This window comes from Schistocerca piceifrons, chromosome 8 (assembly GCF_021461385.2).
Source record: "Schistocerca piceifrons isolate TAMUIC-IGC-003096 chromosome 8, iqSchPice1.1, whole genome shotgun sequence".
NCBI lineage: Eukaryota > Metazoa > Arthropoda > Insecta > Orthoptera > Acrididae > Schistocerca > Schistocerca piceifrons.
In genome coordinates this window covers 374,376,449-374,402,567 of record NC_060145.1, presented here as the reverse complement: position 1 = coordinate 374,402,567, position 26,119 = coordinate 374,376,449, and the positions used below count along the sequence as shown (strand labels likewise).

The 26,119-nt window shown below is 42.4% G+C and overlaps 1 protein-coding gene across 1 annotated transcript in view; it reads right to left on the bottom strand.

Annotated features, from left to right (window-relative positions):
• LOC124711789 (translation initiation factor IF-2-like) overlaps positions 1–23,926 on the bottom strand; it is a 67,597-nt gene extending 43,671 nt beyond the window's left edge. The window contains exon 1 of the mRNA XM_047242008.1: positions 23,912–23,926. Within this exon, the coding sequence (XP_047097964.1) occupies positions 23,912–23,926 (15 nt within the window). The remainder of the gene's footprint in view (positions 1–23,911) is intronic.
• Positions 23,927–26,119: the final 2,193 nt, after the last annotated feature.

The following is a 26,119-nucleotide window of genomic DNA, read 5'->3' as shown; positions in this document are numbered from 1 at the left end:
GCTTGTCGAAGCAAACTGACACATCACCGTCACACTGACACCACCTCTACCCTTGGTTCAAAAAATAGAACCACTTACAAAATCAGCAAGAAATCCTTACGAGATTGTGGCTACCACGTATAATAATTATCTGTTCCAAATCAGAGCGTCACGAATTTCGATCAGCAGACATTGCCGTTTGTCCGTATTCCTTAATCTTCACCATATAGTAGCTGTCCCGTGTTTCTTAACAAAATTATTTTTGAAGACCCGAAGATGAGAATAAAGTCTGCCGAAACCGCTTGTTTTAAATAAAGAAATATTTACGTGGTCTTGTCTTTAAAATGTTTTTAACACATAAAGTAGATCGCTTCTACTGTCTTCTTAAAATGAGAAAATTCAGTCATTATTTGCTCTTTTTTATCCACATGGCCATTCGTCTTGAGGTCCAACTTAAAATGAACATGTTTCATAAAAAAAAATTTTAAGATCTCAAGATGACAGCAAAGTCTTTCGAAACTAGTTGTTTTACATGAAGAAATATTTATGCGACCTTGGCTTTAGAATGTTTTTAGCAAAATCACATTATCACTTCACAAGAAATTAGCGTAAATCCCGAGTTGCACTGTGTAGGTTCCACCTACAACTGGCTGGGTAACTAGCCTCAGAGTTGGGAGGGAGACAGGGGCATACAACCGGCAATATGTCGGTGCCTGTGGTGTTCCAACTAAGTTTCAAGTTGGTGACCTTTCACCAACCACAATTTGCTGTACATGTGATTGCAATACTTTTTTTAATCAGTAGATGTTGTGGTGATGGAGGCTGCATGGTATTTACTCAAAACGGCAATGGATTAATAAAAAAAAGGGTGAAGTAGAATCGCAGTCGTTGTCAAAGGATGAAGCAAACAATACCAATAAGATTTTTCTATTACTGAAGGAACGCTGTTTTAGCCCTCATTACAGTTCCCAATTGCGCATATTGTCTCTCGATCCCAATATAAGTGACGCTGTGCAATGATCGACAATTATCCAGTTTCTCATGTCTAATTTTTCGTTCAGATTTCGAGAGGAAGCGGCCAAGCCAGACAGACCAGACGCGTATGAGAGAGGACATGGATTTCAATCCCAGTGCAACCTTATCTACCAAAAGTACTCGGGACACGTTAATCAAATGGTTCAAATGGCTCTGAGCACTATGGGACTTAACTTCTAAGGTCATGCCCCCTATAACTTAGACCTACTTAAACCTAACTAACCTAAGGACATCCATGCCCGAGGCAGGATTCGAACCGGCGACCGTAGCAGTCGCGCTGTTCCAGACTGTAGCGCCTAGAACCGCTCGGCCACTTCGGCCGGCTGACACATTAATCACGCAAATACGAAAAAGACTATGTAATATAAACATAGACTGAGAAAATTTGAACTGTTCGTCTAGGAAAGAGTTTCTTATGATATTAGAGCACAATCTACAGCGTTGTGTTTCCCATGGGTAAGGTACTACGAAGAGTTGTAGAAGAAAATCTCTAGCACACGTATCAGAAATGTGGCCTAAAAGATTGGCTGTCTTTTTATACCTCTTCGTATACCGCATATCCATACATTAAGTGATCAGCTAGGATGGCCCTTAGCTATACGAGATTTTCTGAAAGTTAGAATTTTGCTTCTCCCACAACCCACTTTTGTTCCAATTGACAAATCATACCCTGTGAAAAGTTTCATCTCAAACCAACGGCCAAACTACTTGACGTTGGACCATAACACCAGCATCATCTATTACAAAACGAAAAAGTTAAGAGATACCAAGTTTATTTTTGATAAAGCACACATTTTTAGTTAAAATAATCACTTTAATACATTCATCTCTGTACAATCAAAACATAATTTGATTGAATGAATATTATTTATTCCGAGGAGAAAGTAGCACCTGGGTATTATTTAGTCACCAGCAGTGATTTGTAAAAGAACTTGTTTCTCAGATTCGTCTTTTGTGAGAATGTTATTGTAGCCCTGAATGAGTCTCACGTCTATTTCCGGAACACCTTTCACGATATCTATCTCATAAAAATGGTAATTTAGTAACGGGAGTCGTCTTTCTGTGAAGAAGGGTCTTTAACGAGAAAATCGATACTGATAAAATGCCGTGAAGAAAGTTTTCGTAACAGGTGTTACAAAAGATGAAAAGTCAATATTCGTATAAACTTGGTTTTCCCTTCTTCCTCTTCTTTATCTTTTTCTAATTCCAACTTGAGCTATATTGTCCTTGACCTTTGTTGGAACACTGTTTTCAAACAAAGCTAAAGGCACTGTTTCTCGTGCTAGGTGCTGGAGGTGATTTGAAGCTTGTTTTGCAGCAGTCTTCCTGTTTACTGGATCAGTATGATAATAATTTATCAGTTGACTCTTGAGTGGGAAATCATGTTAATGTACCGTAATTGTTTCTGGTGACAGAAACCAAGCTCGAACATAAAAGTACAAGAAAAGTACACACTCTTGTCAAGAGCTGTTCTCCATATCAGACATTCGTAAATGAAACTGATCTTGAAATATGTGTAAGGTGAGTGTATATATATACTTATGGTCTTTGCTCTCCACCTGGAATGAGTTACAGCTCCTGGGATCCGAAACGATATCACATTCTTTGGAAGGCTGCCGAGAATGATCATTACTAACTGCAGCAGTTCTCGGTAATCGTCTCGCCGTTGTTTCTGCGGAGAATGTAGGTTTTCAAGAACTCAGAGTCAAATAGGCCGCGCATCATCAGGTAATTCGCCGCGCGGTATTAACCGAGCGGTCTTGCGTTGCAGTCATGGACTGTGCGGCTGGTCCCGGCGGAGGTTCGAGTCCTCCCTCGGACATGGGTGTGTGTGTTTGTCCATAGGATAATTTAGGTTAAGTAGTGTGTAAGCTTAGGGACTGATGACCTTAGCAGTTAAGTCCCATAAGATTTCACACACATATACCATGTACCATCAGGTAGTTCCTGCCACCGGTTATGTGAGCCCTATGTCGAGTTTCGATCACGTTACTCTAAATTTCCTGAAAAGTTCCATGTCCAAATCAGATAGACGATGAAGACAATGGAGGTATAACAACCCAAGACAATAATTTTTGAAATTTGTGCAGGCGCCATTTGCTCGACCTGTGTTGCTTGCTTTCGTACGATAGCAAAATGCCTGAATTTCGTCACCTGTACCCCCTCTTCTCTAGTACCTGGTAAACAACCACGGCTTAATCTTTTCAAGAAGATGTTGGTATTACAGGGACACCTAACAATTGTTCCTTGCCTTGAAAGTTTACTAACAGAGCCAGCCAATCGACCTTTCCAACACGTTTGAGCGCTGGGAGCAACTTTCTGTCCCAGTGAACACAAGTTTGCTGACAATACCACAGTAGTCTCGTTGTTTGTTGTTAAGTGTTCACCGCTATGCTGTAGCACTCTCCAAATCAATAAAAGGAAGAACTAGTAACTTTTACTCCCGACTGGCTACTGCGGCCGTCTGTGCTTATGCTATTAATGTTTCACTGTTAATAAAAATCATGATTTTTTTTCACTCTAAGGCAAACAAAAACGACGTACGGCGAAGGACGGGACGGAAATTGGTAGATGTGATGAACAATAATTACAATTTCAGGAAAATTATGAGTGACGATTTATTCAAGAGAAAGAGCTTCACAAAATGAGCGTTGATACATGTCTGGCTCTTAGATAAGTTCTTTGGGTTCGTATGATTGATAGAGTTGTTGGATTTTCAGTGATAACGTGCCAAATTCTGCCCAATTGGCGTGTTAGATCGTTAAAATCCGGAGAAGTTTGGAGGGCCCTCCCATAATTCTGGGAGATCCGGTAACATTGGTGACCAAAATAGGGTTTGGCAGGCACGAAGACAAGCAGTAGAAACTCTCACCGTGTGCGGGCGGATATTGTCTTTTTGAAATGTCTACATCTACGTCTAAGTGATTACTCTGCTATTCACAATAAAGTGCCTGGCAGAGGGTTCAATGAACCACCTTCAAGCTGTCTCTCTCTTCCGTTCCACTCTCGAACGACACGCGGGAAAAATGAGCACTTAAATTTTTCTGTGCGAGCCCTGATTTCTCTTATTTTATAGTGATGTCTCCCTATGTAGGTGGGTGCCAACTCAACGTTTTTTCAATCGGAGGAGAAAACTGGTGATTGAAATTTCATGAGAAGATCCCGTTTTAATGATTGCCACTCCAATTCACGTATCTATTTCGACCTGATGCGGATCCCACACCGCACTGCAATACTCCAAGAATATGGCGGAGAAGCGTGATGTAAGCAGTCTCTTTAGAACACCTGTTGCACCTTCTAAGAGTTCTGTCAATGAAACGCAGTCTTTGCTTTGCTCTACCCACAATATTATCTATATGATCGTTCCAGTTTAGGTTATTTGCAAGTGTAATCCCACAGTGTTTAGCTGAATTTACAGCCTTCAGACTTGTGTGACTTATCGCCTGATCGAAATTTAGCTGATTTCTTTTAGTACTCTTGTGAATAACTTCGCACTTTTCTTTATTCAGGGTCAATTTTCACTTTTCGTACCATACAGATATCTTATCTAAATCATTTTGCAAGTCGTTTTGATCATCTGATGACTCTACAAGACGGTAAATTACAGCATCATCTGCAAACAATCTAAGACGGCTACTCAGATTGTGTGCTATGTCGTTAATATAGATCAGGAACAATAGAGGATCTGTAACACTTCCTTGGGGAACGCCGGATATTACTTCTGTTTTACTCGATGACTCTCCATCTATTAGTACGAACTGTGACATTTCTGACAGGAAATCACGAATCCAGTCGCACAACTGAGGCGATACTCCGTAGGCCAAGGACTGCAAGGAGGGCAAGAAAACGGGACACAGAATATCGTTAAAGTACTACTGTGCTGCAGCGGTGCCGCAGATGACAACCAAAGGGATCTTGCTATGAAAATAAATGACACCCCAGACCATCACTACTGGTTGTTGGACTGTATGGGGGGCGACAGTCAGGTTGGTACTCCACCGCATTCCGGGACGTCTATACACTCGTTTTTGCTGGTCATTGGACCTCATTTGGGAGCTGCACTCATCACTGAAGACAGTTGCACTCCATTAAAAGAGATTCCAGACCGAAGAAGTGTCTGGAGACCAGAACAGCGGTGGGACAACAATCAAGAGTGGTGTCGTAGGGTGCGATTTCTTTTTGTAACAGACGCCCTTTGGTTGTCATCTGTGGCACCATTACAGCACAGCGGTACGTGCCCTTCATGGCAAGCCATCCTCGGCTTATATTTCAGCAAGATAATGCTCGCTCCCACACGGTCTCCACTGTTATCTTCGTACCTGTCAAACACTAACTTGGTCAGCAAGGTCGCCGGATTTCTCTTCAATTGGGAACTTTTGGAGCATTATGGGCAGGGCTCGGAATTTTGACGATCTATCGCGCCAGTTGGACGGAATTTGGCACTATGTTCATTAGGAGGACATTCAGCAACTGTGTCAATTAGTACCAAGCCGAAGAACAGCTTGTATAAGGGCCAGAAGTGTATCAAAACATTATTGACTTGCTCAGTTTCTGAAGCTCTTTCTCTTGAATAAATCATCCAGTTTTTTTCTGAAATGGTATTTGCTTGTCTGTACATGTACGTCGCATCTAACAATTTCTGTCCCATTCTGATGATCCCTTAGCAATGAGTTTTCTTTTTGTTTGTCTTAGAGTCTTCTATATATTACAGTATTAGAGAAAGTCTCTAAACACAATTATTAAAAATAATTTTACCTAATAAAAAGACTTTTTTGGTAGTGTTAATAAGGAGGAACTGTGTAACAACATTAACTTAGAAATTATTCAAAACGTCATTGTTGAAGACAGTTATGTTGTTGTTGAAAAATTGGACCAATTTAGGTCATCTGAGGTTATCATACTACAACGAAACTGCTCTTGCCCTATGGTTAAATAATACTTTAATTTTGTTTCTGATGGAAGAATGAGACTTGTTGGAAGAGTTCTACCAAAAATTGCGTTGTATCTGTACAGGAAGCAACGTGTAAGATCCTAGTGTCACGGATGCTGTAGTAGCACGTGTGCAGTTCTTATAAAGCATGCATAGCAAAACGAGCGAAAGTATAAGAGGTGTACTCACTGATTTTGAAAGGTAATCCATGAAAAAAGTCGAAATTGCTTCGTGAAACCATTTAAAGATTTTGTAAAAGTGGTTCAAATGGCTCTGAGCACTATGGGACTTAACATCTGAGGTCATCAGTCCCCTAGAACTTACAACTACTTAAACCTAACTAACCTAAGGACATCACACACATCCATGCCCGAGGCGGATTCGAACCTGCGACCGTTGCGGTCGCGCGGTTCCAGACTGAAGCGGCTAGAACCGCTCGGCCACAACGGCCGGCAAAAGAATTTGTATTCGGTTCAATTAGATACAGTGGGAATTCGTGATGTGCAGTGGCAGGAAGAACAGGAGTTTTGGTGAGGTAAGTGCATAGTTATCAGCTGAAAATCAAGTAGGGGCAATGTAGGAATAGGCCTAATAATGAACAAGAAAATAAAATATCGGGTAAGCCAGTATGAAGAGTATAGTGGACGCATTATCATAGGCAAAATTGACATAAAAGCCAACTCTAGTGCAGATGATGACGACATTGCAAGAAAACGTGATGAGAGAAAGATAATTATTCAGATAGTTAAGGAAGACTACAAATTTAATTGTCTTGGTTGAATGTTGGCTGGAATCAGGTAGTAAGAAAAAAGAACAGAATAAGAAGAGTGGGAGAACATAGATTGAGGTAAAGGAATGAAACAGGAATTGTGTACAGAGCATGATTTAATCATTAGTAACGGTTGGTTTAAGGATCACTAAAGAAGGCTGTCTGTATACATGGATGAGACTTGCACTGGATAGTTTCAGATTGAGTTTATGATGGTAAGACAAAGATTTCGAAACAAGATTATAAACTAAAGACGTTTCCAGGCGAAGATGTGGATTCTGACAACTACACTCATTCTCATAGATTAAGGATAATGCAGATACATGGTGAAACAACGTTCTGGTGGGCTGTTTGCGGGTTTAAATCACTTCGGGGTATCAGCATGCAGTGCATTTGACCTGCGGTCGTCGCACGGTGGCGCTGGCAGCAGTCCACATTCGCAGAGGTGCGTTGGTGCATGTCAGAGTACGGTGCAGCGAGTAAGTGTGCAGACGTTTACAGACGTGCTAATGGTGACTGTCTGTTAAAAATGGCTCAAAGAGCACATATTGATGACGTTATAAGGTATAGAATACTAGGGCGACTGGAGGCTGGTCAAATACAGCAGGTCGTAGCACGGGCCCTCCGTGTGCCACAAAGTGTGATCTCAAGATTATGGCAACGATTCCACAGACAGGAAACGTGTCCAGGCGCTACAGTACGGGACGTCCACAGTGTACAGCACCACAAGAAGACCGATATCTCACCATCAGTGCCCGCAGACGGCCACGGAGTACTGCAGGTAGCCTTACTGGGGACCTTATCGCAGCCACTGGAACAGTTGTCTCCAGCCGACTGATCAGACATGGTCTATACGCCCGGAGACCTGCAAGATGCATTCCACTGACTCCTGGTAACAGGAGAGCCCGTAAAGCCTGGTGTCAACAACACAGTACATGGTCACTGGAACAGTGGTCCCAGGTTATGTTCAAGGACGAGTCGAGGTATAATCTGAACAGTGATTCTCGCCAGGTTTTCATTTGGCGTGAACCAGGAACCAGATACCAACCACTTAATGTCCTTGAAAGGGAATTGTATAGAGGTCGTGGTTTGATGGTGTGGGGTGGGATTATGTTTGGTGCACGTACACCCTTGCATGTCTTTGGCAGAGGAACTGTAACAGGTCAGATGTATCGGGACGTCATTTTGCACCAGTATGTCCGCCTTTTCAGGGGTGCAAATGGGTCCCACCTCCCTCCTGATGGATGATAACGCACGGCCCCACCGAGCTGCCATTGTAGAGGAGTGCCTTGAAACAGAATGGAGTGGCCTACCTGTTCTCCAGACCTAAACCCCATCGAGCACGTCTGAGATGCTCTCGGTCGACGTATCGCTGCACGTCTTCAAACCCCTATGACAGGCACTGGTGCAAGAATGGGAGGCTATACCCCGGCAGCTGCTCGACCACCTGGTCCAGAGTATGCCAACTCGTTGTGCGGCCTGTGTGCGTGTGCATGGTGATCATATCCCATATTGATGTCAGGGTACATGGGCAGGAAACAGTGGCGTTTTGTAGCACATGTGTTTCGGGACGGTTTTCTCAACTTATCACCAATACCGTGGACTTACAGATCTGTGTCGTGTGTGTTCCCTACGTGCCTATGCTATTAGCGCCAGTTTTGTGTAGTGGCACGTTGTGTGGCACCATATTCTGCAATTATCCTTAATTTATGAGCATGAGTCTACTTATTGTTAATGAACTGCAGATTAAAGTGAATAATTTGCAATAGTTAGGAACTAAAGAGACGAGACCTGGACAAAATGAAGGAACCAAAGATTATCGAGAATTTCAGGGGGAGTATTAGGCAATGGTGGATTGAAACAGGCAAAACAAATATAATATAAGGTAGTTGCACAGACCTGAGAGATGAAATAGCGAATGCAGCTAAAAAACAAAGCGTAGAATTCCCTGAGTAAGACAGAAGGTACTGAATTTAATAGGAAAATGGAAGAAATATAAAAAAGGCAGTAAATGAAGTAGACAAAAGAGAGTACAGACATCCAAAATATGAGGTTGAGAGGAAGTGCATAATGGTCAACCAGGAATTGTTAGAAGTCAAATACAAGGGTGTAGAAGCATGTTGAACTAGGGGAAAATAGAAAATAGATCTCTGGAGAAAAGAGAAGTAGCTGTATGAATATTCAGGGTTCAGATGGACTGAGTACATAGAGGATCTATATAAGGGAAACAAACTGGAGGACAGTTTTATGGAAAGGAAGGGGAATGCAGGTGAAGATGAGGTTAGAGACGTGACAAAGCTGGAAGCAGAGTACTGAAATATTTAAGAGTAAACCTCTGGAGAAGACATTACCTCAGAATTTCTGAGATCCTTGGGAGATACCCTCTGACTTCTGGAAGAATGTGATAATTCCAATTCTAGAGTAGCCAGTTGTTGACCAATGTGAATACTATTGAAAGATCAGTTTAGTAAGTCGTGGTTGCAAAATACTGAATTGAATTATTTAATGAAGAAAAACAAGTTGAAAGTGACCTCCGGGAGACCAGTTTCAGCTCCACAGAAATGTAGGATCATCCGAGGCAGTACAGTCCCCATCAGTTACTCCAGAACATAGGTTGACGAAAAGCAAACCTATATTTATAGCATCTGTAGACTTAAAATAAGTGATGGAAATACTGACTGGACTACAAAATTTGAAATTCTGAGACAAATACAGGGAACAAAATGGTATATACGGCTTTTAACTATAACACACACCAGCTATGAGTCGAAGAGCATGAAAGGAAAGCAGTGGTTGGGAATGGAGTGAGCCAGGGATGTAACCGATCGCCAGTGTTATTCAGTCCGCTCATTGAGGAAGCTGTGCTGGGAACGAAAGAGCAATTTGGAAAGAGAATTGAAGGTCAGGGGACTAAAAAATAACTGCTATTTTCGATGACATTTTAATGCTGTCAGTAGAGGACTTGGAGGAGCATGTGAACGGAAGGGATAGTGTTTTGAAAAGAGATTACAAGATGAACACGAAAAAAAGTAAAACAAGGGTAACGGAATGTAGCCGAATGTAAATGTGTTAGAAAGTATTTTCTAATGGTAGCCTCGGGCGTAACTGTAATACAGACGATAAGCACACCAGACAAGAACAATGTAGAACCTTTTGATATGCGATGTTATGGATGAATGCTTAAGTAGGTAGATCGTATAACAAATGATAAGGTACTGAATCGAGGTGAGGAAATTAAGAAATTTATGGTTCTTTATTGAAAAAAGGAGGCATAAGACACGTCCTGGGGCATCAGGTATTTGTCATTTTGATAAAAGAAGGCAGTGTGAGAGTAAACATTGTAGAGGAAGACCAAGGATTGAGTACGTTAAGCAATTTCAAACGGATGTAGGCTGCGCCAGTTATGTAGAGATGGCGATGCTTTTACAGGATAGACTAGGGTGGAGAGCTGCATCGAACCTGTCTTCAGACTGAAGACCACAACAACGACATCTCGCGAAATGACTGTGGTGGGAAAGTCAGATAAATAAGGGCTCATTTAGCGTTCAGTCAGTTACATATAGTGGTTATTCCCACGCACCATTCGCGTTTGGGAATGGGAAGGGAAGGAATCATAGTGGACAGCGGACAGTAGTCTCCGCCACAAGCACGTTCTGGGCTACAAGCGTACATTTAGAAATTTACTGCCCAGTCTGCTGATAATGAAACTGTCTTCTTGCTGCCTAAATACTGTTTGTATATCTGCACTAACACCGAGATTTGAAGCAGTCGAGAGTCAAACGTGTCAGTCAGTGTTGCGAAAACTCGACATCGAAGTTAGTTATGGCAATGGCGCCGAGGTACATCGGCGGAGCGAAGCAACGTCAAGCCTGCTAATGGATGACAAAACAGCCATTCGATCATGGTTTGAAACTACAAATACGTGCACGTAATTACGAAAGGGTAGCATAATAAGTAGACCTAGAAGAATTCCTTGTAAGAGTCAGTATGGAGAAGCGCGGCGCGATCGATAAGCCGTAATGTGGGAGGCGTGAGAGTCAAGCTCACAAACAGACCTGTAGAACTGAAAAACGCTGAAGACCGCAACACATAGATCGCGTAGCAACGGATAGATGCCTTTTTCCCTTTTTTAAAAAAATGACTCCTAGTCTTGTAAATTACAATAGCAACGAAAGCTATGTTGTTATTTTGATTAACAATCTTGCCTACGATGTTGAGTCTTAAGCCGCTGTTACTATCGTGACCAGTCGCCAAGGCTGCACGCCTGCCATCTGGTGGGGGTCGAAGACCAGTCGTTGTATCTGATGTAGCTCATCGATCCCCGATTATCATACTAAAGAGGCTAAGTGACAAAATGTACTTCCTAGGCTATCGAGAACAAACTTCATTCAAATAATTAGAAAATAAATAGGCACTAACGCCACATTATCACTCGCATGTTGACTTGGAAGTCAAGAGTCATACTAAGGAGGTTAAGTAACAAAACTTACTTTCTAAGCTATTGAGAATAAACTTTATTGATGTAATTGGAACATAAATATACACTACCTCCACATTATCACTCAGCTCGCCCCCTTCGAGGGGAATCGAAACTCAATTAAAAAAAAAAAAATTATCACTCGCTCCGTGACATGGAAAGCAAGTTACCACTTGCCATATTAATGTCGACTTATCGAGGAAAAGCGAAGGTTGTTCCTGTGAGTTACCAACAAGGAATGTCAACAAATATCCAGCAGAATTTAATTTCTCACCTAGAATCCCATCACTGCACAGCTTACACAACAAATATTGTTTTTACTTTGACGTTACGACTAAAAGACATTATAAAGACACAAAAGATTTAAAGACATTAGCTGTCAGTGGGCACTGGTTTATATCAATGGGGAAATTTGACAGTTGTGCTGGACAGCGATTCGACCCTCGGTCTTCCACTTACCAGGCAGATACGCTGACTACCACCACAATCCCACGGACTAAACTAATACGCCTCCATTTAGATCCACATTCTCAAATTATACCACACGATACTGCTGTAGTGCCCCTCCTCAGTTGCCTAATTACTCGCGGCTTCAAGTCGATTTCCGTAAGAGGAAGCATTGTTATATTGCGAAAGTGTCTGCCGATTGAAGGGTTATCATACTAAAGAGGATAAGTAACAAAATGTAGTTTCTAGGCTAGTGAGAATAAACTTTCCTCAAATAACTAGAATACAAAACTGCACTAACTCGACATTATCACTTGCTTATTGATTTGGAAAGCAAGTTATCACTTGTCATGGTCAAAAAAAAAAAAAAAAAAATCAAACACTAGCATTTCTAAATAAAGTTCCACTGAACTGCTAAACGGGTGAAGTCCAGCAGAGAAGTTTTGTAATATTTCTACCACTACCTATCATTTTACTCCTCAAATTGCCGGTCGCAGTGGCCATGCGGTTCTAGGCGCTACAGTCTGGAATCGCGCGACCGCTACGGTCGCAGGTTCGAACACTGCCTCGGGCATGGATGTGTGTGATGTCCTTAGGTTAGTTAGGTTTAACTAGTCGTAAGTTCTAGGGGGCTGATGACCAAAGAAGTTAAGTCCCATAGTGCTCAGAGCCATTTGAACCATTTTGAACCACAGTAAAATGTTTATGCACTTCAAGTAAGCATTTTATCATACTGAATGAGATTTTCACTCTACAGCGGACGGTGCGCTGATATGAAACTTCCTGGCAGATTAAAACTGTGTCCCGGACTGAGATTCGAAACATCCCCCAGGCTGTGGCTAAGCCATGTCCCCGCAATATACTTTCTTTCAGGAGTGCTAGTTCTGCAATGTTCGCAGGAGAGCTTCTGTAAAGTTTGGAAGGTAGGAGACGAGGTACTGGCAGAAGTAAAGCTGTGAGGATGGGGCGTGAGTCGTGCTTGGGTAGCTCAGTTGGTAGAGCACTTGCCCGCCTAAGGTAAAGGTCCCGAGTTCGAGTCTCGGTCCGGCACACAGTTTTAATCTGCCAGGAAGTTTCATTCTATCATACTATTCAGGTCTCTGTTCTTCTCTCAAATACACACCCTTTGCACCAGTGACCTCACGGAACTTAATAGTTTGGAAATCTTCACTTCGCCACCCTTTTCACAACACTCTTTTCATTTTCCATCACACTATGCCATCAGAGTCTTTTTTAGCCGATTTACCGCTAGTATGGTGGTTTTAATCGGGAATTTATATTAATCTCAGTTGTGTTAATGACCATATCAGCTGTTTGCAGGAAGTCAATAAAATAAATGCTTTTCATCTGAACAACTTCAAATGATTGCTTATTGTAAGCTGTTGCTGTGGTGTTTATTCCATCATCAAGAACAAAACAGTTCCTCACCATTGTTCACGCTTTCGTTCAGAGTTACCAGTTTTTCTGTTCTTCCCTTTTCAGAATTTTTCATAGCGTTCATTATTCATTGGTGGTACAATGGATACATTGTACCGCCAATGAATACACGCAAGAGACCGGCTACAAAACGGCATGAGCAAACGGAAGTTTATGATCTCTATGTGCAGTCTCTGCCTTGGGCAGAGCCAGCCTTGGGAGAGCCAGTCCTGACAAAACTCTACCATGTGGTGAGGAAAATGTATGAGACAGGCGAAATACCCTCACACTTCAAGAAGAATATAATAATGCCAATCCCAAAGAAAGCAGGTGTTGACAGATGTGAAAATTACCGAACTATCAGTTTAATAAGTCACAGATGCAAAGTACTAACGCGAATTCCTTACAGACGAATGGAAAAACTAGTAGAAGCCGACCGCGGGGAAGATCAGTTTGGATTCCGTCGAAATGTTGGAACACGTGAGGCGATACTGACCCCACGACTTATCTTAGAAGAAAGATTAAGAAAAGGAATACCTACGTTTCTAGCATTTGTAGACTTACAGAAAGCTTTTGACAATGTTGATCGGAATACTCTCTTTCAAATTCTGAAGGTGGCAGGGGTAAAATACAGGGAGCGAAAGGCTATTTACAATTTGTACAGAAACCAGATGGCAGTTACAAGAGTCGAGGGGTATGAAAGGGAAGGAGTGGTTGGGAAGGGAGTGAGACAGGGTTGTAGCCTATCCCCGATGTTATTCAATCTGTGTATTGAGCAAGCAATAAAGGAAACAAAAGAAAAATCCAGAGTAGGTATTAAAATCCATGGAGAAGTAAAAACTTTGAGGTTCGCCGATGACATTGTAATTCTGTCAGAGACAGCAAAGGACTTGGAAAAGCAGCTGAACGGAATGGACAGTGTCTAGAAAGTAGGGTATAAGATGAACATCAACAAAAGCAAAACGAGGATAATGGAATGTAGTCGAATTAAGTCGGGTGATGCTGAGGGAATTAGATTAGGAAATGAGATGCTTAAAGTAGTAAAGGAGTTTTGCTATTTGGGGAACAAAATAACTGATGATGGTCGAAGTAGAGAGGATATAAAATGTAGAATGGCAATGGCAAGGAAAGCGTTTCCGAAGAAGAAAAATTTGTTAACGTTGAGTATAGATTTAAGTGTCAGGAAGTCGTTTCTGAAAATATTTATTTGGAGCGTAGCCATGTATGGAAGTGAAACGTGGACGATACATAGTTTAGACAAGAAGAGAATAGAAGCTTTCGAAATGTGGTGTTACAGAAGAATGCTGAAGATTAGATGGGTAGATCACATAACTAATGAGGAGGTATTGAATAGAATTGGGGAGAAGAGGAGCTTGTTGCACAACTTGACTAGAAGAAGGGATCGGTTGGTAGGTCATGTTCTGAGACATCGAGGGATTATAAATTAAGTATTGGAGGGCAGCTGGAGGGTAAAAATCGTAGAGGGAGACCAAGAGATGATTACACTAAACAAATTCAGAAAGATGTAGGTTACAGTAGGTACTGGGAGATGAAGAACCTTGCGCAGGGTAGAGTAGCATGGAGAGCTGTATCAAACCAGTCTCAGGACTGATACAACAACAACAATGTGCAATACAGTGAGCTCGTGTAACATTTCCTGCACTTATTCCGTTTGACATGAACAAGTCACCGAAGTTAACTCCCACAGCGTCACTGGTTGTAGTAGTACGTACATGAGCCATATAATTGCAGACAGCAATTTTAGTATGTGAGAGCACACCACTTAACGAAGAAGGAAACACATAGCATGATAGCTCTTCAATTGTAATCACATTGTTACCTCAGCTTTATCTGTGTCCTGCACTATACATATCGTCGTTTAATTTAGCGTCCATATTTGAAATAAATTATTTTTTATCCTTATTTATAAAGACAGACGCTACACTATAAATTAATCAGCCAGTTCACGGACTGGTAAAGGTACTGGACTTGTATTACAGTACAAGCCACATTTGTTCCTAAATCGCTTAAGGCGAATACTGGGTGTTTCCCTTGCAATGGGGCGCCACTTACTATCTCCATGCTTCATCAATCCGAGCTGCTTCTCCGTCCATACAGACACTCTCGTCGACGGAACGTTAAACCCTAAGTTCCCCTCCCCATTAATTAAAGGCCCATACACAAGATTATAAATGAGAAACGATGATTCAGACTTCGCAGGAAAGGCGGAGAGGTACGTTTCCGCTACGCTAACGAAACTGGTACCTGTCGGTTAGGATCTTTTAACGGCCACTGTTCCACTTTCACATGGTTTACCACCACTAGCGCAGTTGAACAGTAATGAGTGTCCCGACTGTTTGTGAGCAATACGTTAGATTTGTTTTCTTTGATGGACAATCACCACTTCTCGCTATAAGTATCGGTCCTTGTATGTAGACTGTTTCATTGTTCGCGTTAAGGGCTTCGAGAGGTCCCTGTACCGGAAATGAACGAGTCGAAAATCATAAGCAATTTTCAGAGGTGGTAATATGGACCAAAACAAGGAAAAATGTCCAGTAAACATGAATTCTAAAACGCATCTTGAGGAGCTATCAGCATTTGTTCATCTTCAGTACTGTGAAACACATCTGCCCTACTGAACAAGTGCACATAGTTCTTAAGGTATGCATTTTAGAGTCAATGATACTAGACGTTTTCTTACTGAGGTCCATAATAGCATCTCTAAAACTTGCCTATCCTACAGTCTTAGTAAGAACAGTACCATTACATCGATCGCAGTGTCAGAGGTGTCACCACAGTTCTCGCTTGTGACTTCCGACTCCTTCGTTTTCGGCACAGAGACCCTTACCTCAAATTCACACGTTCCTTCTTCTCTATACCCCAGAAAGTTTCTAACATCGTCACTGAATCACCCTGTGTATATATATACACCCTGTATATATACTATAATTTTGACGCTTTGTAGCGTTGTTGGGTGACGTTTCCGGACATGGGTCTCCACGTAAAACATGATCTGCTTAGTCCCCTCTACAACCTCTAGAAGTGTCTAACGTAAACCACCATGCAGAACAGACCCACGGGGCTCCCAAAGCTATGAGGGATACGCTCGGAGTCTCTTTATGTCTCACGTTTCCACGCTGTCGAAAACAGCTTATTGAAGTCTATGTTCTAGGAATTCTAAGTCCAGTCACAGAGGTGGAAAGGAAGTTTCGTTAGTTCACAATATTGTAGCACACAGTGACAGTGTGGGACTATATCGAACCCTACTTGAAGGATACGGTAAACGTGATGCCGTGTGACGTTGGTTGTGATATCTATGACTTTAAAGTGCAGAGTGGTATATAACGGCGACCACAGAAATATAGTACAGGCACATACCATACTGAGATTCATGGGAAGGAACGTGATGAAATGTGAGTTACACACCTAACTATTGATTTGCAAAGCGCACGTTCGACGGTTACTTGGGAGTATCTCACCATTCTGGTAAACGTATCAGATAGGGTAAATATCCAAAGAAGAGCGGCTTCTTTCATCACGGATTCGTTACATAAGTGCCAGAACTCCGGAGCAGACACTAAAAGAGAGGCGCTGTGCATCGCAGAAAAGCTTACCGTCAAAATTTCGAGACTGTGTTTTTCAAAAAGAAGAAAGATATCACATCCTCACACAAACATCTTACAACAGCAGCAGCAGAGAAACTGGAACTCATACGAACTCTCTCCGTCTGTCCTAGGTGCCACATGCTAAGTGGGAATAGAACAGGAGAGGAGGAAATTGATAAGGGCGACTGAGGTACCATATGCAACCACCTGTGAACTTACGGGGAACGGATATGCATGTACCTGTGCCGCTCCCAGACTACTGTCACGACGATAGGGGATAGTGCGTATGTGTCCAGCACTACAGGACAGGCTCAGACTGGACAAATACGAAACGCCGGTGACACCACGCACTCCTTGCAGTTGGGTCGGGTTGTGCTTCTTGGACACCGGAAGCCTAAGAATGGCGTGCCATCTCAACAGCCAGTACTGTAGTTGGAAGTGTATGTTCAGTGCGTAGTATGGCGACTATATCGTGCTATGGTCACAATGGGTAGCCTACTACCGAAATGCTCAGTTTACAGTGTTTTAACGAATTTTACTAATTTTATGAGGTGATCTCATTTGAAACTTTGAAGTTTAATTCTTTTTATTAATTTTGTTGTAGTTTCCACCCAATGAAAGGTTTTACCATCTATTCCGCCTTATCGTTTCGCTTAAAACGTATTCTACCCGGAACAAATTATAAACAATGTTTTCGAGGAAAAAAGTGCAGTAGGTATGACGCACAGATTAGATCACACAACGCCTCTTAGTATGATCAAATACAGAGGGAAAAATTCGAGCCGGATATGGGGGGCTCTCACTTATCTTTCCTACCGAACGGCTGATATTTTCATGGAGAATGGATCATCGCACGAATATAGTAAATCTTGTGACATTGGTTCCAGTTTACACGAGCTTGGGTTCCCTGTGCCTACAGGCAACCACGCACTGCACGCCACCACGGGGGTGAAGTGACAGCTACCTTCGCGAGTCGTAATTGTTGCGTGGCAGTTACACAAGAGGCACACAGATGGCTCCTGCTGCCTGCGACCGCTGGCTGTGAAAGTAGCAGCACAACGGCGCGTCAACACTTGCCGTTCCGGAGGCGTGGGCGTCACCAAACAACAGGACGGGAGTGCGAGATGCGGAACGCGACACCACGCCATTGCCACCACTGCCGTGCGTTACCTCATGCCTCCTCTGGTGACACTGGTCTGTAGAGTTTCACAGCGACGAGAAGTACGACTCTCCTCTCTCAGTCGTCCCCACACTCAAGAATGTCATTCGCCTCATCTTTGCCCATGCAGATCCATCCACGAAATCCTAGAAGGGAATGAATTGTGCCTTATTTACTGTACCTGTTGTCTTAAAACCGTTCGCAACATGCCGACTTGCTTTTGGGAGAACTTACATTCTAATCTCCATCTCCCATCGAGAATTTATCTGAATTTTCCTGAATCAATTGACGTGAATTCAAAAATAATTCCTTAGTTCGGTTTCTTTCCTTATATTGTTCTACCTGAGCTAATACTCCTTGTACAAGAACGTCTATCAGGGGACGTTAAGCGCTGATCTTTTTGTCTCCGTTCCTCCCTATTTTAACATGAGCAAACAATAACCTAGCAGTCTGACTACTCCAGTATGCTAGAACATAGTAATCTTCGATTCACCTACTAGTACAATAGAACATCTGGCTCTATCATACAACACAAATTCCATAATCTGCATCCTCTAATCCATATGTTCAATATGCTTCCCTCGATCAACGACGAACTAAATTTTCTGGAAGCAGACCTGAAGACAAAATTCCAGGATAATTCCTTTGAAACGACCGATTTGCTGCTTTATCTCCCCCAATCAGTGCTTCAAAACCCTATCTTAAGTATTCGTCATCTACAAGATGTTAAACTCTAATTTTCCTTCCATATTTTACTGAAGACAACAAGCAGGGATAACTTTACGGAAAATAGTTTTTCCAATTTTTTTATCATCAATTTGAATCACATAGGAACATATAAGTAACTTTCTCATTTTAAAGTACAAACTCCCTAATCAGAAACCGTGAATCTGTATCATCTATGAATGTAATCGTTGTAGAACGAGATTTTCACTCTGCAACGTAGTGTGCGCTGGTATGAAACTTCCTGGCAGAAAAAAACTGTGTGCCGGACCGAGACTCGAACTCGGGACCTTTGCCTTTCGCGGGCAAGTGCTCTGCCAACTGAGCTACCCAAGCACGACTCACGCCCCGTAATCACAACTTTAATTCCGCCGGTACCTCGTCTCCTACCTTCCAAACTTCACAGAAACTCTTCTGCGAGCTACTGACAAGAATAACTCTACGTTCTTCATGTATGTGCTGTATCAACACTTCTTTAACTCGTAGCTTGTAAATAGGTCTACAAATAAGGCGTTCACTCAGTATATCCTATTAGAATAAATATTAGAACAAATATTTCAGATCTGAGTTGCGGCATAAAGTCGTACAGAAGCCCAGGGCCACTGCGTAAACACTGAACACATCTTTCTCATCGCTTTTTTCGGTCGCTAACAACAACATTGCACTTGATAATATTTACTTGATTACGCTTTCTGGACATAGCCTCTAATAACATCAGATAGAAAGTCTTGATCTTCTTATAAAAGATTATTCCCAAAACGCGTAAAAAAGTGAATTTTTGTCAAATAAACTACTGTTATTTACGAGCAAAAAAGCGGCAAAAATAATTGCTCACTATTAACTTATATTGTAATCACTTAATCATTGCCTTACATCGTGCTGTTTGGAGCGCAAGTAGATTTGTTGACATTTTTGTGGGCTAGCGATACGCTCACATACAGATTGCGGTAGTATCACGTACACGGGATACGAAAGGGCAATGGATCCGCAGAGTTGTCATTTGTACTCAGGTGATTCATGTGAAAAGGTTTCTGATATGGTTACGGCGGCAGGACAGGAATTAACAGACTCTGAACGCAAAATGGGAGTTGGTGTTACATGCATAGGACATTCAATTTCGGAAATCGTAAGGGAATTCAATATTCTGAGATCCATAGTGTCAAGAGTATGCCGAGAACACCAAATGTTAGGTATTACCTCCCACCACGGACCACGCAGTGTCCGACGGCCTTCACTTAACGACCGAGAGCAGCGGCGTCTGCGTAGAGTTGTCGCTGGTAATAGACACGCAACATAGCGTTAAATCAACGACGTGTGACGACTGTGTCCGTTAGAACAGTGCAGCGAAATTTGGGGTATGGGCTATGGCAGTAGACGACCGACACGGGTGTCTTTGCTAACAGCAGGAAATCGCCTGCACTGCCCCTCCTGGGCTCGTGGCCGTATTGGTTGGGCTCTAGACAACTGGAAAATCGTGCCCTGCTAGCTGGTGGTTGCTCCGTAGCGGAGTGGGCTGTGTTGATGTGGGATCCGATCATTGACTGAAAATAGATAATTTCGGCTATTTGAACACCTTTTGCAGCTATTTGTGGACACCTTGTTCGCAAGCAACTATTCTACACGACATTAGGAGGTACCCCATTACTTTCATCACCTCATTATTTATGTACAACACTATACGTCACCCAAGACATAGTTCACCATTAAACTTCTGTTTATTTTTCATGCTTTGCTCTCAGTTCCGTTGGTTAAAGTTTGATCAACAAAACACAGTAGACGTTACTATAAAATAAATGTCGTGTGGTTAGGTCCTCCCGACGGTTACACCGTTCTCCGGGTGCAAGTCTTTCGGTTTGACGCCACTTCGGCGACTTGCATGTCCATGGGGATGAAATGATGATGATGATTAGGACAACACAACACCCAGTCCCTAAGCGGAGAATCCAGCCGGGAATCGAACACGGGCCCTTAGGATAGACATTCTGTAGCGCTGACCACTCAGCTACCGGGGGCGGACGAAGTTACTCTTCTAAATATTCATATTAGATTGCCTTGCATGAAAGTTTTAGTCCAATGAAAATGTAAACATATACAGGGTGGTTCAGAAAGGACTTTAAAACTTTAAAAATTTATATAAATTGATTGAAAAAAGATATAGAGCTGGGTTTAGTGTTGTTTTGTAGAGAAACACATCAAGTTTTTTTATTTTTTATTTTGCCTCGAACTAATGATGTTGTATGTGGCTTCCGTTGGATATCCTGCACACATCCCTTTGGAAGTCAATTTCTTCCCGAACCCGCTGTAGCATTGCAGATGTAACTTGCTCAGTGGCGGCGTAAATTCTTGCTCTAAGTTCAGGCAGAGAAGCCGTCACAGGAGGTACAAACACGATATCCTTGACATATTCCCATTAAAAAGTCGAGTGGTGTCAGATCTGAGGATCGTGGGGGTCATGCAGTTGGCGCATCACGGCCAATCCATTGACCTGGAGAGCGGTTACTGAGAAAATACGGACGTCAGCCAGGTAATGGAGTGGTGCACCATCTTGCACAAAGTAAACATTTCGTTCTTGGTCATCGTCATCGATGTGTGGTATCAAAGACTGTTGTAACATATTCAGGCACACTATCCCGTTGATGGTTCTCTCACGGAAAAAAGGGCCGTACACTTTGTTCTTGTTCAATGCGCAAAACACGTTCAGTTTTTGGCTGTCACGAACATGTTGCAATGTTTGATGTGGATTTTCATTTCGCTAAATCCTGCCACTTAAGCGAAACGTCGACGCGTCAGAAAAGGTGATTTTGTCCAAGAATACGAACAGAATTTCTTGTGATCGGTTTTATCAGTGTCTTTTATTGCTTGTACGATCGTCAGTCTACGCAAACGGTTTCTCAACAAACGCCTAAAAGTCGAATGTGGGCTATTCAGTCCGTGAGATGCGCGACTGGCCGACATCGTAGGACTGTTGACAAAACGTTGTCACACTCGCTCAACGATGTCTTTAGATGTGCTTGGCCGACCTGATGATTTCCCATGTCTTACCGAGCACCCTGTTTCTACAAAACATTTATGCCACTCATAAGTTGTACACCTACTATGAGGATCTTTAGTGTACGGAAATTACGGTGAGCTGTTGTCGCCGACTTCGATTCTACGAACCAAAACACACAGTTAGCACGCTCGGGTCCAGTGAAGGCAGCCTTCTTTACTGCAACAGCGGCTAGCGCTCCTTGCGGTGCGATTTGGCACTGGCTAACTGCCCTCGGAAAACGTGATGTATTTCCCTACAAACTGACACTACAGCCACCTCTGTAGGTGCCATGAACTAATTTATATGAATTTTCAAAGTTATGAAGTCCTTTTTGAAACACCCTGTAGTGAGAAGATACGGATCTTTGTCCTATTTTAGACATGTAAAGAGCGACGAGATTCAGAATACGAATCACGTATCGAAACGTGGAGATAAATCACACCGAATTCTGGATATGAAGAAAATTAATATAACTTTTCAGAGATTAACCATATTTTTCATCAAAGATATAGCATTTCCATGAAATATTCTCAAAGTACACTACTGGCCATTAAAATTGCTACACCACAAAGATGTGCCACAGACACGAAATTTAACCGACAGGAAGAAGATGCTGCGATACGCAAATGATTAGCTTTTCAGAGCATTCACACAAGGTTGGCGCCGGTGTCGACACCTACAAAGTGCTGACATGAGGAAAGTTTCCAACCGATTTCTCATACACAAACAGCAGTTGACTGGCGTTGCCTGGTGAAACGTTGTTGTGATGCCTCGAGTAAGGAGGAGAAATGCGTACCATCACGTTTCCGACTTTGATAAAGGTCGGATTGTAGCCTATCGCGATTGCGGTTTATCGTATCGCGACATTGCTGCTCACGTTGGTCAACATCCAATGACTGTTAGCAGAATATGAAATCGGTGGGTTCAGGAGGGTAATACGGAACGCCGTGCTGGATCCCAACGACCTCGTATCACTAGCAGTCGAGATGACAGGCATCTAATCCGCATGGCTGTAACGGATCGTGCAGCCACGTCTCGATCCCTGAGGCAACAGATGGGGACGTTTGGAAGACAACAACCATCTGCACGAACAGTTCGACGACGTTTGCAGCAGCATGGACTATCAGCTCAGAGACGCTGCATCACAGACAGGAGCGCCTGCGATGGTGTATTCGACGACGAATCTGGGTGCACGAATGGCAAAACGTGATTTTTTCTGAGGAATCCAGGTTCTGTTTACAGCATCATGATGGTCACACCCGTGTTTGGCGACATCGCGGTGAACGCACATTGAAAGCGTGTATTCATCAACGCCATACTGGCGTATCACCAGGCTTGATGGTATGGGGTGCCATTGGTTACACGTCTCCGCCACCTCTTGTTCGCACTGACGGCACTTTGAACAGTGTTACGACCCGTGGCTCTACCCTTCATTCGATCCCTGCGAAACCCTACATTTCAACAGGATAATGCACGACCACATGTTGCACGTCCTGTACGGGACTAAATGGATACAGAAAATGTTCGACTGCTGCCCTGGCCTGCACCTTCTCCAGATCTCTCACCAACTGAAAACATCTGGTCAATGGTGGCCGAGCAACTGGTTCGTCACAATACGCCAGTCACTACTCTTGATGAACTGTGGTATCGTGTTTCTTGTTGAAGCTGCATGGGCAGCTGTAGCTGTGAACTCCATCCAAGCTCTGTTTGACTCAATGCCCAGGCGTATCAAGGCCGTTATTACGGCCAGAGGTGGTTGTTCTGGGTACTGATTTCTCAGGATCTATGCACCAAAATTGCGTGAAAATGTGATCACATGTCAGTTCTAGTATAATATATTTGTCCAATGAATACCCGTTTATCATCTGCATTTCTTCTTGGTGTAGCAATTTTAATGGCCAGTAGTGTACATTTTGGCACTTACCAAGAGCAAATGGCTCTGAGCACTATGGGACTTAACTTCTGAGGTCGTCAGTCCCGTAGAGCGTAGAACTACTTAAACTTAACTAACTTAAGGACACCACACACATCCATGCCCGAGGCAGGATTCGAACCTTCGACCGCAGCGGTCGCACGGTTCCAGACTGAAGCGCCTAGAACAGCTCGGCTACTAAGAGCAAATTTTCTCGGTTGCAATTAGTGAAATAGTAACAATCATACACCTAAGAAAAATGGCCATATTCTAAACCAACGAAATTGTGGTAAAAATTAGGTTTTGTGCTTTCAGACTCGTATAATAAGAAATCAAATACAGAGCATAGATAGAAATGTGTGTTAGTGCTCTTCTACTTTTACGCTCTGAAGTAATAAATCGGCATTCTACATTATATTGCCACCTACCTGTAGTTGAGTCATTTCCAGTGGTTTCTTAAGGAATGTGTGCTGACGTCTAAAGGGCTGCCTTTATAGGCGGGAGGCGGCGGGGGCCTTGGAGGGGCGCGTGGCGGACAAAACACGGCGGGAGAAACGCCGACCGAAAGAGACGTCGCGGACCACCGCCGACCGCTGCCGCGGCCGCCAGCAAGAACTGGCAGCGCGGTCACGGAGGGCCGGGAGGAGGCGACACTGCTGGCCTCTCCTACCCACAGCACACCTGTGGCTGCAGTTTAATCGCGTGGGTAGGGGTGGGAAAAACCGACCGGTTAAAACCTATATCAGTATTTTAGTTCTGAATAACCGGTATTTCTAGGTATCTGTATAGTCCTAGTTACACCTTTTCGTTTTATTCTCGGCCATAATGGCTATGTTTGTGAACTGTGACTGTGTGGGATAATTATTTATAATTTCTGCTACCAGTTTAATCTAACATAATACAACGCGTTTCGAACATCTTCTGTTCATCTTCAGGCGTTTGTACATACATATGTTACTTAAAAAAGAGTCTTAAACTAGATTAATCTAGAACTCTTTGTCCATTGCTTGTTACTGTATCGGTTGGTGTGGCATTTGAGGCGGGGGGGGGGGGGGGGGGGGCAGTGGATGGCTAGAAATTGAAAAATTGAAATCAGTGATGTCTTCTGCTGGCTTTCTTCCTTGTGGTTGATTATGTATGATATCACACCGATTTCATCATCTTGCTGCTTCACTTGCATCACTGCTGTAATGGCGGAGTTGTTGATTAACATTACGCTATTGCACATTGTATTTTGTCACTGATTGCCAACGTATATTCACTGCACAAATTGCTTCGACGTACGTGTAAATATTATTCACACAACACAAGGTGGCGGACTGCACCCTCCCCCCCAAATTCCACACCAGCCGCTACTGTAACAAACAATGGACAAAGAATTCTAGATTAATCTAGTTTAAGACTGTTAATTTTTAAGTAACATATCTCTGTATGTATGAATGTATGTATAAACGCACGAAGATGAACAGAACATGTTAGAAACGCGTTGCATTATGTTAGATTAAACATAAAATAAAAAGTGACTGGTAGCAGAAATTAGAAATAAATGATCTTTTCTTTCGTTTTTTACTTATAACCGAGTAAGAAGCCAAAATATTAATTAGCCATATTACAGTACTATTTTTTTGTTTTTAAATATACCTTCATTCAAATAAAGCAGTAATTTTTATTCGTAAAAGCTGCATTGGTTTCAAATATTCCCTTATTGTATATAATGGTCAGAGCCATCAGTGCTATTTTAATAACAGTGCTGTCAGAAGCGAGCAGCAACAAGTACGTGGAATAAGAACTGTTACAGTACTGCTGAGACTACGATGTCCCTGCTGCCGTGTGTCGTGGCTTAAGATAGGGCATGTACATGGAGTCTGCAACACTTGCCCCTACGTGGTCTACACGATACTTTCTCGGTGCCGTCGCCGGACGTCCGTTGTCTTGCGTATTGGTACCAACCGTAGTCTGGAAACATTTTTACGAAGTGATGTAGGAATGAAGTAAAGTGATTCAATTGCTGTAAGAGATTAAAGATTTGTCTGCCATTTCTATGGAATAATAAAAGAGCAATGAAATTATAGTAACGGTAAAAAATTAAAAAACTTAACAACAGTTCATTCATTGAACACAAAAAAAATAGAATGTAACTAACCTTCTACATAATATGCATTCAGCAGCTTGCAGCCCTTGGAAACGGACATATAAACACGAAAAACAGACTTTTTCAATCTCAGTTTTCACCTTTTAGCACTAGCTATTCGTAATTCCAAAATATGGTATGATTCCCATTTACAACGTGATTTTTGAGTAGAATTTCAAAAAATTAGCAACAAAAGAAGAATATTACAGATTTTTTTCAGTATTCTACCACTTATCATTTTTCGATAAAAGCAGCGATATATGGACGGACTGTTTTCTTTTATTTGCCTATTTCATTTAATATTTTGATTCTATGTATCTTGAAACTTAGAGAGTCAAACTTTTTCAATCTTGCTTGATTTCTGCGTTTATTACCGGAAATAATAGTAGTAAAAAATCGTGACTCGGTTGTTTCAGAAACCAGTTTAAACAGTCTGGGTAAAGAGGCGTGAAAAGAAAAACGGTATAAGTGAAAACCAGTGGTTCAACGATAATCGCTATCCCCC